General features: G+C 41.6%; 1 protein-coding gene across 1 annotated transcript in view; it reads left to right on the forward strand.

Annotated features, from left to right (window-relative positions):
- Positions 1 to 14,236, forward strand: part of SMC4 (structural maintenance of chromosomes 4) — a 459,275-nt gene that overhangs the window by 279,962 nt on the left and 165,077 nt on the right. The window contains exons 16-17 of the mRNA XM_053711800.1: positions 890 to 1,079; positions 1,923 to 1,980. Coding sequence (XP_053567775.1) covers positions 890 to 1,079; positions 1,923 to 1,980 — 248 coding nt within the window. The remainder of the gene's footprint in view (positions 1 to 889; positions 1,080 to 1,922; positions 1,981 to 14,236) is intronic.

Genomic DNA, 14,236 nt, shown 5'->3' on the forward strand with positions numbered 1-14,236 from the left:
TTATTTCAAGACTATTATTTTTAACTAAATTTCAGGCACCTCTACACCATGTGTTGCTCCCTTTTCTCCATTTACCTTCGGTCGAATGGCTGAGGTTTGTGGGAAGGGGAGTGATACTAAACGGCTTGGCTGTGGTGCTCTTTTCCTCATAATGCTGGCCAGGAGTGATATTCCCAACAGTAATTGAGGACGCTGTGGACTCGCCATATCCGGAAAGAAATTGATCAGTTAAGCATAATTTTTTTTTTTTTTAAATTGTAAGATCTTTTTGTAGATAAACGTTCCAAGCTCTGTAGCACTTAACCTAGTTTATACATTGAATTAAAGGGACAGTATACACCAATTTTCATATAACTGCATATAATAGACACTGCTATAAAGAATAAGATGCACAGATACTCTGATAAAAAAAAAATCCAGTATAAAACAGTTTAAAAACTTAGAAGCTCTGTTGAAATGGTAGCTGGAACACCCACTGCAAGTTGGAAATAAGATAGTCCCCCCTCCCCTTTCTTTTGCATATGAAAAGACTCTTTACACAAACAGGAGCAAGCTGGAGTTAGGTTTCTGTTGGTATTCTCCTAAAACTTTGGGGCTTGGTTAGGAGTCTGAAAATCAGAGTAATGTTACTTAAAAATAAGCAAAATTAAACATTTAAAAAAAAAATAAAAAAATGATGTGCTATATAAATAGATCATCTACATAACATTTATGCAAAGAAAAAATTAGTGTATAATGTCCCTTTAATATTGAGCTCTTTTCATGCTGGTTTTATTCAATGTTTCCATCTTGTGAGTAGATTCTCTTTGCATAGTGATGTAAAACATGAAGACAATTATGAAACCCTAAACAAGGTGGTTGTTCCATTTTTATTTTATTTATTTTTTAGAATATGAAAAAATTGCAGAGAAATCTGGAAAAGTTGAAGCAGAAGTAAAGAGACTGCACAACCTCATAGTTGACATTAACAATCACAAATTGAAGTCTCAACAAGACAAACTAGATAAAATCAACAAGGAGATTGATGAATGTGCATCTGCTATAACAAAAGCTCAAGTATCAATCAAGACAGCAGACAGGTATTTATCAACATCGGTCTCAACAGTAATCTACAGCTACAGTTTATTATTTCATTGCAAACTTTGTATAGTTGTCATAATATCTTTTGGGAGGTTTTTTTATGAATATGTCCTATGGGTCTCTTGTGGCCCAAGCTGTACTAATTTCAGGCAGAATTTTGTGTAGAGCGCTATTTCCTCATATAGTATACATTTACAGTATTGCTCAACAAATTTCTTCAAAATCTTAGAGCCGAGATTGTATTGTATGTGTATATGCATATTTTTTTATATATGGGGGTGAGAAAATAGTTTATTTGATTAAAATATTGCGATAAAATATATATTTTTTTTTTATACAAACATTTCTTTCTAATGACACGGTGAGTCCACGGATCATCAATAATTACTGTTGGGAATATCACTCTTTGCCAGCAGGAGGCGGCAAAGAGCACCACAGTAAAGCTGTAAAGTATCACTTCCCTTCCCAGAACCCCCAGTCATTCTCTTTGCCTACAGTGCAAGGAGAAGGTGAAGTTTAGGTGTCTGATGAGAAGTTTTCTTCAATCAAGATTTTATTATTACGCAGCCTAGGTTTACTCTGATCTTTCCTGGGGTGTAGCCTTAGTCCACGTCAGTCTCTTCAGTAGGGCAGTGGTAGCTTTTGAGCAATTGGGAACTTATAAGGTACAATACTCTCTGCGTTTTCCCAAGGTTGTTTCTGCCCTAATCAGAAAGCCTGAGTAGTTTTATTCAGATTCTTTACACAGGTCCATGTGAGGTATAACATCCTCTCAAACCAGGTGAGCCGTCCTGCTGCCGTACAGACTGTTTTTCAGGTAAGTGCCATTTATATTTTTCTAGGGAAAAGAACAAGCAGAAAAATGTTGGCACTTCAGCCGTTAAATGCTGCTTGAACAGGGTGCTTTACATTAACCAGCTAGGGAAGGGTTAATTTATGGGCAGTTTGGCAGGCACTGGAAGACCGTGAGAAAAGACTTTTTTTCTTTTGCAAGATGTACCGAGTCCACGGTTTCATCCTTACTTGTGGGATATTATCCTTCTTTACAGGAAGTGGCAAAGAGAGCACCCACAGCAGAGCTGTCTATATATCTCCCCCCTTAACTCCACCCCCCCCAGTCATTCTCTTTGCCGGCTCTAAGCAGGAGGCTCTCCTCCCGATAAATATTCTAGAACTGAGAGCGATATTCAATGCTCTTCAGGCGTGGCCTCAGCTGGCTTCGGCCAGATTCATCAGATTTCAGTTGGACATCATGACTGTGGCTTATATTAATCATTAGGGAGGAACAAAGAGTTTCCAGAATAATACGATGGGCAGAGACTCACTCTTGCCATCGATCAGCAATCTATATCCCAGGGGTAGAGAACTGGGAGGCGGATTTTCTAAGCCGTCAGACTTTTCACCCGGGGGGGTGGGAACTCCATCCGGAGGTGTTTGCTCAACTGGTTCAGCTATGGGGCACATCAGAATTGGATCTGATGGCGTCTCGTCAGAACGCCAAACTTCCTTGTTACGGGTACAGGTCAAGGGATCCTCAGGCAGTACTGATAGATGCTCTAGCAATACCCTGGTCGTTCAACCTGGCTTATGTGTTTCCACCATTCCCTCTTCTTCCGCATCCAATTGCCAGAATCAAACAGGAGAGAGCTTCAGTGATTTTGATAGCGCCTGCGTGGCCACGCAGGACTTGGTATGCAGACCTGGTGGACATGTCATCTCTGCCACCATGGACTCTGCCACTGAGACAGGACCTTTTGAATCAAGGTCCGTTCAAGCATCCAAATGTAATTTCTTTCATGTAATTAGCAAGAGTCCATGAGCTAGTGACGTATGGGATATACATTCCTACCAGGAGGGGCAAAGTTTCCCAAACCTTAAAATGCCTATAAATACACCCCTCACCACACCCACAATTCAGTTTTACAAACTTTGCCTCCTATGGAGGTGGTGAAGTAAGTTTGTGCTAGATTCTACGTTGATATGCGCTCCGCAGCAGGTTGGAGCCCGGTTTTCCTCTCAGCGTGCAGTGAATGTCAGAGGGATGTGAGGAGAGTATTGCCTATTTGAATGCAATGATCTCCTTCTACGGGGTCTATTTCATAGGTTCTCTGTTATCGGTCGTAGAGATTCATCTCTTACCTCCGTTTTCAGATCGACGATATACTCTTATATATATACCATTACCTCTGCTGATTTCTCCAACATAGGTGTGTCCGGTCCACGGCGTCATCCTTACTTGTGGGATATTCTCTTCCCCAACAGGAAATGGCAAAGAGCCCAGCAAAGCTGGTCACATGATCCCTCCTAGGCTCCGCCTACCCCAGTCATTCTCTTTGCCGTTGTACAGGCAACATCTCCACGGAGATGGCTTAGAGTTTTTTAGTGTTTAACTGTAGTTTTTATTATTCAATCAAGAGTTTGTTATTTTAAAATAGTGCTGGTATGTACTATTTACTCAGAAACAGAAAAGAGATGAAGATTTCTGTTTGTATGAGGAAAATGATTTTAGCAACCGTCACTAAAATCCATGGCTGTTCCACACAGGACTGTTGAGAGCAATTAACTTCAGTTGGGGGAACAGTGAGCAGTCTCTTGCTGCTTGAGGTATGACACATTCTAACAAGACGATGTAATGCTGGAAGCTGTCATTTTCCCTATGGGATCCGGTAAGCCATGTTTATAAAGATCGTAAATAAGGGCTTCACAAGGGCTTATTAAGACTGTAGACTTTTTCTGGGCTAAATCGATTCATTATTAACACATATTTAGCCTTGAGGAATCATTTTATCTGGGTATTTTGATATAATAATATCGGCAGGCACTGTTTTAGACTCCTTATTATTTAGGGGCTTTCCCAAATCATAGGCAGAGCCTCATTTTCGCGCCGGTGTTGCGCACTTGTTTTTGAGAGGCATGACATGCAGTCGCATGTGAGAGGAGCTCTGATACTTAGAAAAGACTTTCTGAAGGCGTCTTTTGGTATCGTATTCCCCTTTGGGCTTGGTTGGGTCTCAGCAAAGCAGATACCAGGGACTGTAAAGGGGTTAAAGTTAAAAACGGCTCCGGTTCCGTTATTTTAAGGGTTAAAGCTTCCAAATTTGGTGTGCAATACTTTTAAGGCTTTAAGACACTGTGGTGAAAATTTGGTGAATTTTGAACAATTCCTTCATGTTTTTTCGCAATTGCAGTAATAAAGTGTGTTCAGTTTAAAATTTAAAGTGACAGTAACGGTTTTATTTTAAAACGTTTTTTGTACTTTGTTATCAAGTTTATGCCTGTTTAACATGTCTGAACTACCAGATAGACTGTGTTCTGAATGTGGGGAAGCCAGAATTCCTATTCATTTAAATAAATGTGATTTATGTGACAATGACAATGATGCCCAAGATGATTCCTCAAGTGAGGGGAGTAAGCATGGTACTGCATCATTCCCTCCTTCGTCTACACGAGTCTTGCCCACTCAGGAGGCCCCTAGTACATCTAGCGCGCCAATACTCCTTACTATGCAACAATTAACGGCTGTAATGGATAATTCTGTCAAAAACATTTTAGCCAAAATGAACACTTACCAGCGTAAGCGTGACGGCTCTGTTTTAGATACTGAAGAGCATGACGACGCTGATAATAATGGTTCTGAAGGGCCCCTAACCCAGTCTGATGGGGCCAGGGAGGTTTTGTCTGAGGGAGAAATTACTGATTCAGGGAACATTTCTCAACAAGCTGAACCTGATGTGATTACGTTTAAATTTAAGTTGGAACATCTCCGCATTCTGCTCAAGGAGGTATTATCCACTCTGGATGATTGTGACAAGTTGGTCATCCCAGAGAAACTATGTAAAATGGACAAGTTCCTAGAGGTCCCGGGACTCCCAGAAGCTTTTCCTATACCCAAGCGGGTGGCGGACATTGTTAATAAAGAAAGGGAAAGGCCCGGTATTCCTTTCGTCCCTCCCCCCATATTTAAAAAATTGTTTCCTATGGTCGACCCCAGAAAGGACTTATGGCAGACAGTCCCCAAGGTTGAGGGAGCGGTTTCCACTTTAAACAAACGCACCACTATACCCATAGAGGATAGTTGTGCTTTTAAAGATCCTATGGATAAAAAATTAGAAGGTTTACTTAAAAAGATGTTTGTTCAGCAGGGTTACCTTCTACAACCTATTTCATGCATTGTCCCTGTAGCTACAGCCGCATGTTTCTGGTTCGATGAGCTGATAAAGGCGGTCGATAGTGATTCTCCCCCTTATGAGGAGATTATGGACAGAATCAATGCTCTCAAATTGGCTAATTCTTTCACCCTAGACGCCACTTTGCAATTGGCTAGGTTAGCGGCTAAGAATTCAGGGTTTGCTATTGTGGCGCGCAGAGCGCTTTGGTTGAAATCTTGGTCAGCTGATGCGTCTTCCAAGAACAAGCTACTTAACATTCCTTTCAAGGGGAAAACGCTGTTTGGCCCTGACTTGAAAGAGATTATCTCTGATATCACTGGGGGTAAGGGCCACGCCCTTCCTCAGGATCGGCCTTTCAAGGCAAAAAATAAACCTAATTTTCGTCCCTTTCGTAGAAACGGACCAGCCCAAAGTGCTACGTCCTCTAAGCAAGAGGGTAATACTTCTCAAGCCAAGCCAGCTTGGAGACCAATGCAAGGCTGGAACAAGGGAAAGCAGGCCAAGAAACCTGCCACTGCTACCAAGACAGCATGAAATGTTGACCCCCGATCCGGGACCGGATCTGGTGGGGGGCAGACTCTCTCTCTTCGCTCAGGCTTGGGCAAGAGATGTTCTGGATCCTTGGGCGCTAGAAATAGTCTCCCAAGGTTATCTTCTGGAATTCAAGGGGCTTCCCCCAAGGGGGAGGTTCCACAGGTCTCAGTTGTCTTCAGACCACATAAAAAGACAGGCATTCTTACATTGTGTAGAAGACCTGTTAAAAATGGGAGTGATTCATCCTGTTCCATTAAGAGAACAAGGGATGGGGTTCTACTCCAATCTGTTCATAGTTCCCAAAAAAGAGGGAACGTTCAGACCAATCTTAGATCTCAAGATCTTAAACAAGTTTCTCAAGGTTCCATCGTTCAAGATAGAAACCATTCGAACTATTCTTCCTTCCATCCAGGAAGGTCAATTCATGACCACGGTGGATTTAAAGGATGCGTATCTACATATTCCTATCCACAAGGAACATCATCGGTTCCTAAGGTTCGCATTCCTGGACAAGCATTACCAGTTCGTGGCGCTTCCTTTCGGATTAGCCACTGCTCCAAGGATTTTCACAAAGGTACTAGGGTCCCTTCTAGCTGTGCTAAGACCAAGGGGCATTGCTGTAGTACCTTACTTGGACGACATTCTGATTCAAGCGTCGTCCCTTCCTCAAGCAAAGGCTCACACGGACATTGTCCTGGCCTTTCTCAGATCTCACGGATGGAAAGTGAACGTGGAAAAGAGTTCTCTATCTCCGTCAACAAGGGTTCCCTTCTTGGGAACAATAATAGACTCCTTAGAAATGAGGATTTTTCTGACAGAGGCCAGAAAAACAAAACTTCTAGACTCTTGTCGGATACTTCATTCCGTTCCTCTTCCTTCCATAGCGCAGTGCATGGAAGTGATCGGTTTGATGGTAGCGGCAATGGACATAGTTCCTTTTGCGCGCATTCATCTAAGACCATTACAACTGTGCATGCTCAGTCAGTGGAATGGGGACTATACAGACTTGTCTCCGAAGATACAAGTAAATCAGAGGACCAGAGACTCACTCCGTTGGTGGCTGTCCCTGGACAACCTGTCACAAGGGATGACATTCCGCAGACCGGAGTGGGTCATCGTCACGACCGACGCCAGTCTGATGGGCTGGGGCGCGGTCTGGGGATCCCTGAAAGCTCAGGGTCTTTGGTCTCGGGAAGAATCTCTTCTACCGATAAATATTCTGGAACTGAGAGCGATATTCAATGCTCTCAAGGCTTGGCCTCAGCTAGCGAGGGCCAAGTTCATACGGTTTCAATCAGACAACATGACAACTGTTGCGTACATCAACCATCAGGGGGGAACAAGGAGTTCCCTAGCGATGGAAGAAGTGACCAAAATCATTCTATGGGCGGAGTCTCACTCCTGCCACCTGTCTGCTATCCACATCCCAGGAGTGGAAAATTGGGAAGCGGATTTTCTGAGTCGTCAGACATTGCATCCGGGGGAGTGGGAACTCCATCCGGAAATCTTTGCCCAAGTCACTCAGCTGTGGGGCATTCCAGACATGGATCTGATGGCCTCTCGTCAGAACTTCAAAGTTCCTTGCTACGGGTCCAGATCCAGGGATCCCAAGGCGGCTCTAGTGGATGCACTAGTAGCACCTTGGACCTTCAAACTAGCTTATGTGTTCCCGCCGTTTCCTCTCATCCCCAGGCTGGTAGCCAGGATCAATCAGGAGAGGGCGTTGGTGATCTTGATAGCTCCTGCGTGGCCACGCAGGACTTGGTATGCAGATCTGGTGAATATGTCATCGGCTCCACCTTGGAAGCTACCTTTGAGACGAGACCTTCTTGTTCAGGGTCCGTTCGAACATCCGAATCTGGTTTCACTCCAGCTGACTGCTTGGAGATTGAACGCTTGATCTTATCGAAGCGAGGGTTCTCAGATTCTGTTATCGATACTCTTGTTCAGGCCAGAAAGCCTGTAACTAGAAAGATTTACCACAAAATTTGGAAAAAATATATCTGTTGGTGTGAATCTAAAGGATTCCCTTGGGACAAGGTTAAGATTCCTAAGATTCTATCCTTCCTTCAAGAAGGATTGGAAAAAGGATTATCTGCTAGTTCCCTGAAGGGACAGATTTCTGCCTTGTCTGTGTTACTTCACAAAAAGCTGGCAGCTGTGCCAGATGTTCAAGCCTTTGTTCAGGCTCTGGTTAGAATTAAGCCTGTTTACAAACCTTTGACTACTCCTTGGAGTCTCAACTTAGTTCTTTCAGTTCTTCAGGGGGTTCCGTTTGAACCCCTACATTCCGTTGATATTAAGTTATTATCTTGGAAAGTTTTGTTTTTAGTTGCGATTTCTTCTGCTAGAAGAGTTTCAGAGTTATCTGCTCTGCAGTGTTCTCCTCCTTATCTGGTGTTCCATGCAGATAAGGTGGTTTTACGTACTAAACCTGGTTTTCTTCCAAAAGTTGTTTCTAACAAAAACATTAACCAGGAGATTATCGTACCTTCTCTGTGTCCGAAACCAGTGTCAAAGAAGGAACGTTTGTTGCACAATCTGGATGTTGTTCGCGCTCTAAAATTCTATTTAGATGCTACAAAGGATTTTAGACAAACATCTTCCTTGTTTGTTGTTTATTCCGGTAAAAGGAGAGGTCAAAAAGCAACTTCTACCTCTCTCTCTTTTTGGATTAAAAGCATCATCAGATTGGCTTACGAGACTGCCGGACGGCAGCCTCCCGAAAGAATCACGGCTCATTCCACTAGGGCTGTGGCTTCCACATGGGCCTTCAAGAACGAGGCTTCTGTTGATCAGATATGTAGGGCAGCGACTTGGTCTTCACTGCACACTTTTACCAAATTTTACAAGTTTGATACTTTTGCTTCTTCTGAGGCTATTTTTGGGAGAAAGGTTTTGCAAGCCGTGGTGCCTTCCATTTAGGTGACCTGATTTGCTCCCTCCCTTCATCCGTGTCCTAAAGCTTTGGTATTGGTTCCCACAAGTAAGGATGACGCCGTGGACCGGACACACCTATGTTGGAGAAAACAGAATTTATGTTTACCTGATAAATTACTTTCTCCAACGGTGTGTCCGGTCCACGGCCCGCCCTGGTTTTTTTAATCAGGTCTGATAATTTATTTTCTTTAACTACAGTCACCACGGTACCATATGGTTTCTCCTATGCAAATATTCCTCCTTAACGTCGGTCGAATGACTGGGGTAGGCGGAGCCTAGGAGGGATCATGTGACCAGCTTTGCTGGGCTCTTTGCCATTTCCTGTTGGGGAAGAGAATATCCCACAAGTAAGGATGACGCCGTGGACCGGACACACCGTTGGAGAAAGTAATTTATCAGGTAAACATAAATTCTGTTTTTCGTTTCAGTACTGGTTTGGCTTTCTACAACATGTAGATGAGTGTCCTGGGGTAAGTAAGTAAGCTTATTTTTTGTGACTCTAAGCTATGGTTAGGCACTTTTTTATAAAGTTCTAAATATATGTATTCAAACATTTATTTGCCTTGACTCAGGATGTTCAACATTCCTTATTTTCAGACAGTCAGTTTCATACTTGGGATAATGCATTTGAATCAATTTTTTCTTACCTTAAAAAATTTGACTTTTTCCCTGTGGGCTGTTAGGCTCGCGGGGGCTGAAAATGCTTCATTTTATTGCGTCATTCTTGGCGCGGACTTTTTTGGCGCAAATTTTTTTTTCTGTTTCCGGCGTCATACGTGTCGCCGGAAGTTGCGTCATTTTTCGACGTTTTTTTGCGTCAAAAGTGTCGGCGTTCCGGATGTGGCGTCATTTTTGGCGCCAAAAGCATTTAGGCGCCAAATAAGGTGGGCGTCTTATTTGGCGCTAAAAAATATGGGCGTCATTTTTGTATCCACATTATTTAAGTCTCATTATGTATTGCTTCTGGTTGCTAGAAGCTTGTTCACTGGCATTTTTTTCCCATTCCTGAAACTGTCATTTAAGGAATTTGATCAATTTTGCTTTATATGTTGTTTTTTCTATTACATATTGCAAGATGTTCCACGTTGCAACTGAGTCAGAAGATACTTCAGGAAAATCGCTGCCCGGTGCTGGAGCTACCAAGCTAAGTGTATCTGCTATAAACTTTTGGTATCTGTTTCTCCAGCTGTTGTTTGTATTGCATGTCATGACAAACTTATTAATGCAGATAAAATTTCCTTTAGTACTGTTACATTACCTGTTGCTGTTCCGTCAACATCTAATTTTCAGAGTGTTCCTGATAACATAAGAGATTTTATTTTTTAAATCCATTAAGAAGGCTATGTCTGTTATTTCTCCTTCTAGTATACATAAAAAGTCTTTTAAAACTTCTCTTTTTTCAGATGAATTTTTAAATGAACATCATCATTCTGATACTGATAATGGTTCTTCTGGTTCAGAGGTTTCTGTCTCAGAGGTTGATGCTGATAAATCTTTATATTTGTTCAAGATGGAATTTATTCGTTCTTTACTTAAAGAAGTATTAATTGCATTAGAAATAGAGGATTCTGGTCCTCTTGATACTAAATCTAAACGTTTAAATAAGGTTTTTAAATCTCCTGTAGTTATTCCAGAAGTGTTTTCTCTCCCTGATGCTATTTCTGAAGTAATTTCCAGGGAATGGAATAATTTGGGTAATTCATTTACTCCTTCTAAAACGTTTAAGCAATTATATCCTGTGCCATCTGACAGATTAGAGTTTTTTGGGACAAAAATCCCTAAGGTTATGGGGCTGTCTCTACTCCTGCTAAGCGTACTACTATTCCTATGGCAGATAGTACTTCATTTAAGGATCCTTTAGATGGGAAAATTGAATCCTTTCTAAGAAAAGCTTACTTATGTTCAGGTAATCTTCTTAGACCTGCTATATTTTTAGCGGATGTTGCTGCAGCTTCAACTTTTTGGTTAGAAGCTTTAGCGCAACAAGTAACAGATCATAATTTTATAGCATTATTATTATTCTATAACATGCTAATAATTTTATTTGTGATACCATCTTTTGATATCATTAGAGTTGATGTCAGGTATATGTCTCTAGCTATTTTAGCTAGAAAAGCTTTATGGCTTAAAACTTGGAATGCTGATATGTCTTCTAAGTCAACTTTGCTTTCCCTTTCTTTCCAGGGTAATAAATTATTCGGTTCTCAGTTGGATTCTATTATCTCAACTGTTACTGGAGGGAAGGGAACTTTTTTACCAAAGGATAAAAAATCTAAGGTAAATTTAGGTCTAATAATCGTTTTCGTTCCTTCCCTCACAACAAGGAACAAAAGCCTGATCCTTCATCCTCAGGAGCGGTATCAGTTTGGAAACCATTTCCAGTTTGGAATATATCCAAGCCTTATAGAAACCTAAAGCCAGCTCCTAAGTACCCATGAAGGTGCGGCCCTCATTCCAGCTCAGCTGGTATGGGGCAGATTACGTTTTCTTCAAAGAAATTTGGATCAATTCCGTTCACAATCTCTGGTTTCAGAACATTGTTTCAGAAAGGTACAGAATTGGCTTCAAGTTAAGGCCTCCTGCAAAGAGATTTTTTTCTTTCCTGTGTCCCAGTAAACACAGCAAAGGCTCAGCATTTCTGAAATGTGTTTCAGATCTAGAGTTGGCTGGAGTAATTATGCCAGTTCCAGTTCTGGAACAGGGGGTGGGGTTTTATTCTATCTCTTCATTGTACCAAAGAAGGTCAATTCCTTCAGACCAGTTTCGGATCTATCAATATTGAATCGTTATGTAAGGATACCAACATTCAAGATGGTAACTGTAGGACTATCCTGCTTTTTGTTTAGCAAGGGCATTATATGTCTACAATAGATTTACAGGATGCATATTCCGATTCATCCAGATCACTTTTAGTTTCTGAGATTCTCTTTTTAGACAAGCATTACCAGTTTTGTGGCTCTACCGTTTGGCCTAGCATCAGCTCCAAGAATTTTTTCAAAGGTTCTCAGTGCCCTTCTGTCTGTAATCAGAAAACAGGGTTTTGGTATTTCCTTATTTGGACGATATCTTGGTACTTGCTCAGTCTTCACATTTTCGCAGAATCTCATACGAATCGACTTGTGGTGTTTCTTCAAGATCATGGTTGGAGGATCAATTTACCAAAAAGTTCATTGATTCCTCAGACAAGGGTAACCTTTTTAGGTTTCCAGATAGATTCAGTGTCTTTGACTCTGTCCTTGTCAGACAAGAGAAGTTTAACATTGATATCAGCTTGTCAAAACCTTCAGTCACAATCATTCCCTTTGGTAGCCTTTTGCATGGAAATTTTAGGTCTTAGGACTGCCGCATCGGATGCGATCTCCTTTGCTCGTTTTCACATGCGACCTCTTCAGCTCTGTATGCTGAACCAATGGTGCAGGGATTACACAAAGATATCTCAATTAATATCTTTAAACCGATTATACGACACTCTCTGACATGGTGGGCAGATCACCATCGTTTAGTTCAGGGGGCTTCTTTGTTCTTCCGACCTGGACTATAATCTCAACAGATGCAAGTCTTACAGGTTGGGGAGCTGTGTGGGGGTCTCTGACGGCACAAGGGGTTTGGGAATCTCAGGAGGTGAGATTACCGATCAATATTTGGAACTCCGTGCAATTTTCAGAGCTCTTCAGTCTTGGCCTCTTCTGAAGAGAGAGTTGTTCATTTGTTTTCAGATAGACAATGTCACAACTGTGGCATACATCAATCATCAAGGAGGGACTCACAGTCCTCTGGCTATGACAGAAGTATCTTGAATTTTGGTTTGGGCGGAATCCAGCTCCTGTCTAATCTCTGCGGTTCATATCCCAGGTATAGACAATTGGGAAGCGGATTATCTCAGTCGCCAAACGTTGCATCCGGGCGAATGGTCTCTTCACCCAGAGGTATTTCTTCAGATTGTTCAAATGTGGGAACTCCCAGAAATAGATCTGATGGCTTCTCATCTAAACAAGAAACTTCCCTGGTATCTGTCCAGATCCCGGGATCCTCGGGCGGAGGCAGTGGATGCATTATCACTTCCTTGGAAGTATCATCCTGCCTATATCTTTCCGCCTCTAGTTATTCTTCCAAAAGTATTCTCCAAGATTCTACAGGAATGCTTGTTTGTCCTGCTGGTAGCTCCAGCATGGCCTCACAGGTTTTGGTATGCGGATCTTGTCCAGATGGCCTCTTGCCAGCTGTGGACTCTTCCGTTAAGACCAGACTTTCTGTCGCAAGGTCCTTTCTTCCATCAGGATCTCAAATCCTTAAATTTTAAGGTATGGAGTTTGAACGCTTGATTCTTGGTCAAAGAGGTTTCTCTGACTCTGTGATTGATACTATGTGACAGGCTCGTAAATCTGTATCTAGAGAGATATATTATAGAGTCTGGAAGACTTATATTTCTTAGTGTCTTTCTCATCATTTTTCTTGGCATTCTTTTTGAATACCGAGAATTTTACAGTTTCTTCAGGATGGTTTAGATAACTGTTTGTCTGCAAGTTCCTTGAATGGACAAATCTCTGCTCTTTCTGTTCTTTTCACAGAAAGTTTGCTAATCTTCCTGATATTCATTGTTTTGTACAAGCTTTGGTTCGTATAAAACCTGTCTTTAAGTCAATTTCTCCTCCTTGGAGTTTGAATTTGGTTCTGGGGGCTCTTCAAGCTCCTCCTTTTGAACCCATGTATTCTTTGGTCATTAAATTACTTTCTTGGAAAGTTTTGTTTCTTTTGGCCATCTCTTCTACCAGAAGAGTCTCTGAATCATCTGCTCTTTCTTGTGAGTCTCCTTTTCTGATTTTTCATCAGGATAAAGCGGTGCTGCAAACTTCTTTTGAATTTTTTACCTACGGTTGTGAATTCTAACAACATTAGTAGAGAAATTGTGGTTCCTTCATTGTGTCCTAATCCTATGAATTCTAAGGAGAAATCATTGCATTCTTGGATGCTGTTAGAGCTTTGTATTATTATGTTGAAGCTACTAAGTCTTTCCGAAAGACTTCTAGTCTATTTGTCATCTTTTCCGGTTCTAGAAAAGGCCAGAAAGCTTCTGCCATTTCTTTGGCATCTTGGTTGAAATCTTTATTTCATCATGCCTATGTCGAGTCGGGTAAAATTCCGCTAGAAGGATTACAGCTCATTCTACTAGGTCAGTTTCTACTTCCTGGGCTTTTAGGAATGAAGCTTCGGTTGATCAGATTTGCAAAGCAGCAACTTGGTCCTCTTTGCATACTTTTACTAAATTCTACCATTTTGATGTTTTTTCTTCTTCTGAAGCAGTTTTTGGTAGAAAAGTACTTCAGGCAGTGGTTTCAGTTTGAATCTTCTGCTTATGTTTTCATTAAACTTTATTTTGGGTGTGGATTATTTTCAGCAGGAATTGGCTGTCTTTATTTTATCCCTCCCTCTCTAGTGACTCTTGCGTGGAAAGATCCACATCTTGGGTAGTCATTATCCCATACGTCACTAGCTCATGGACTCTTGCTAATTAC

The sequence above is a fragment of the Bombina bombina genome, chromosome 4, assembly GCF_027579735.1.
Source record: "Bombina bombina isolate aBomBom1 chromosome 4, aBomBom1.pri, whole genome shotgun sequence".
Lineage (NCBI taxonomy): Eukaryota > Metazoa > Chordata > Amphibia > Anura > Bombinatoridae > Bombina > Bombina bombina.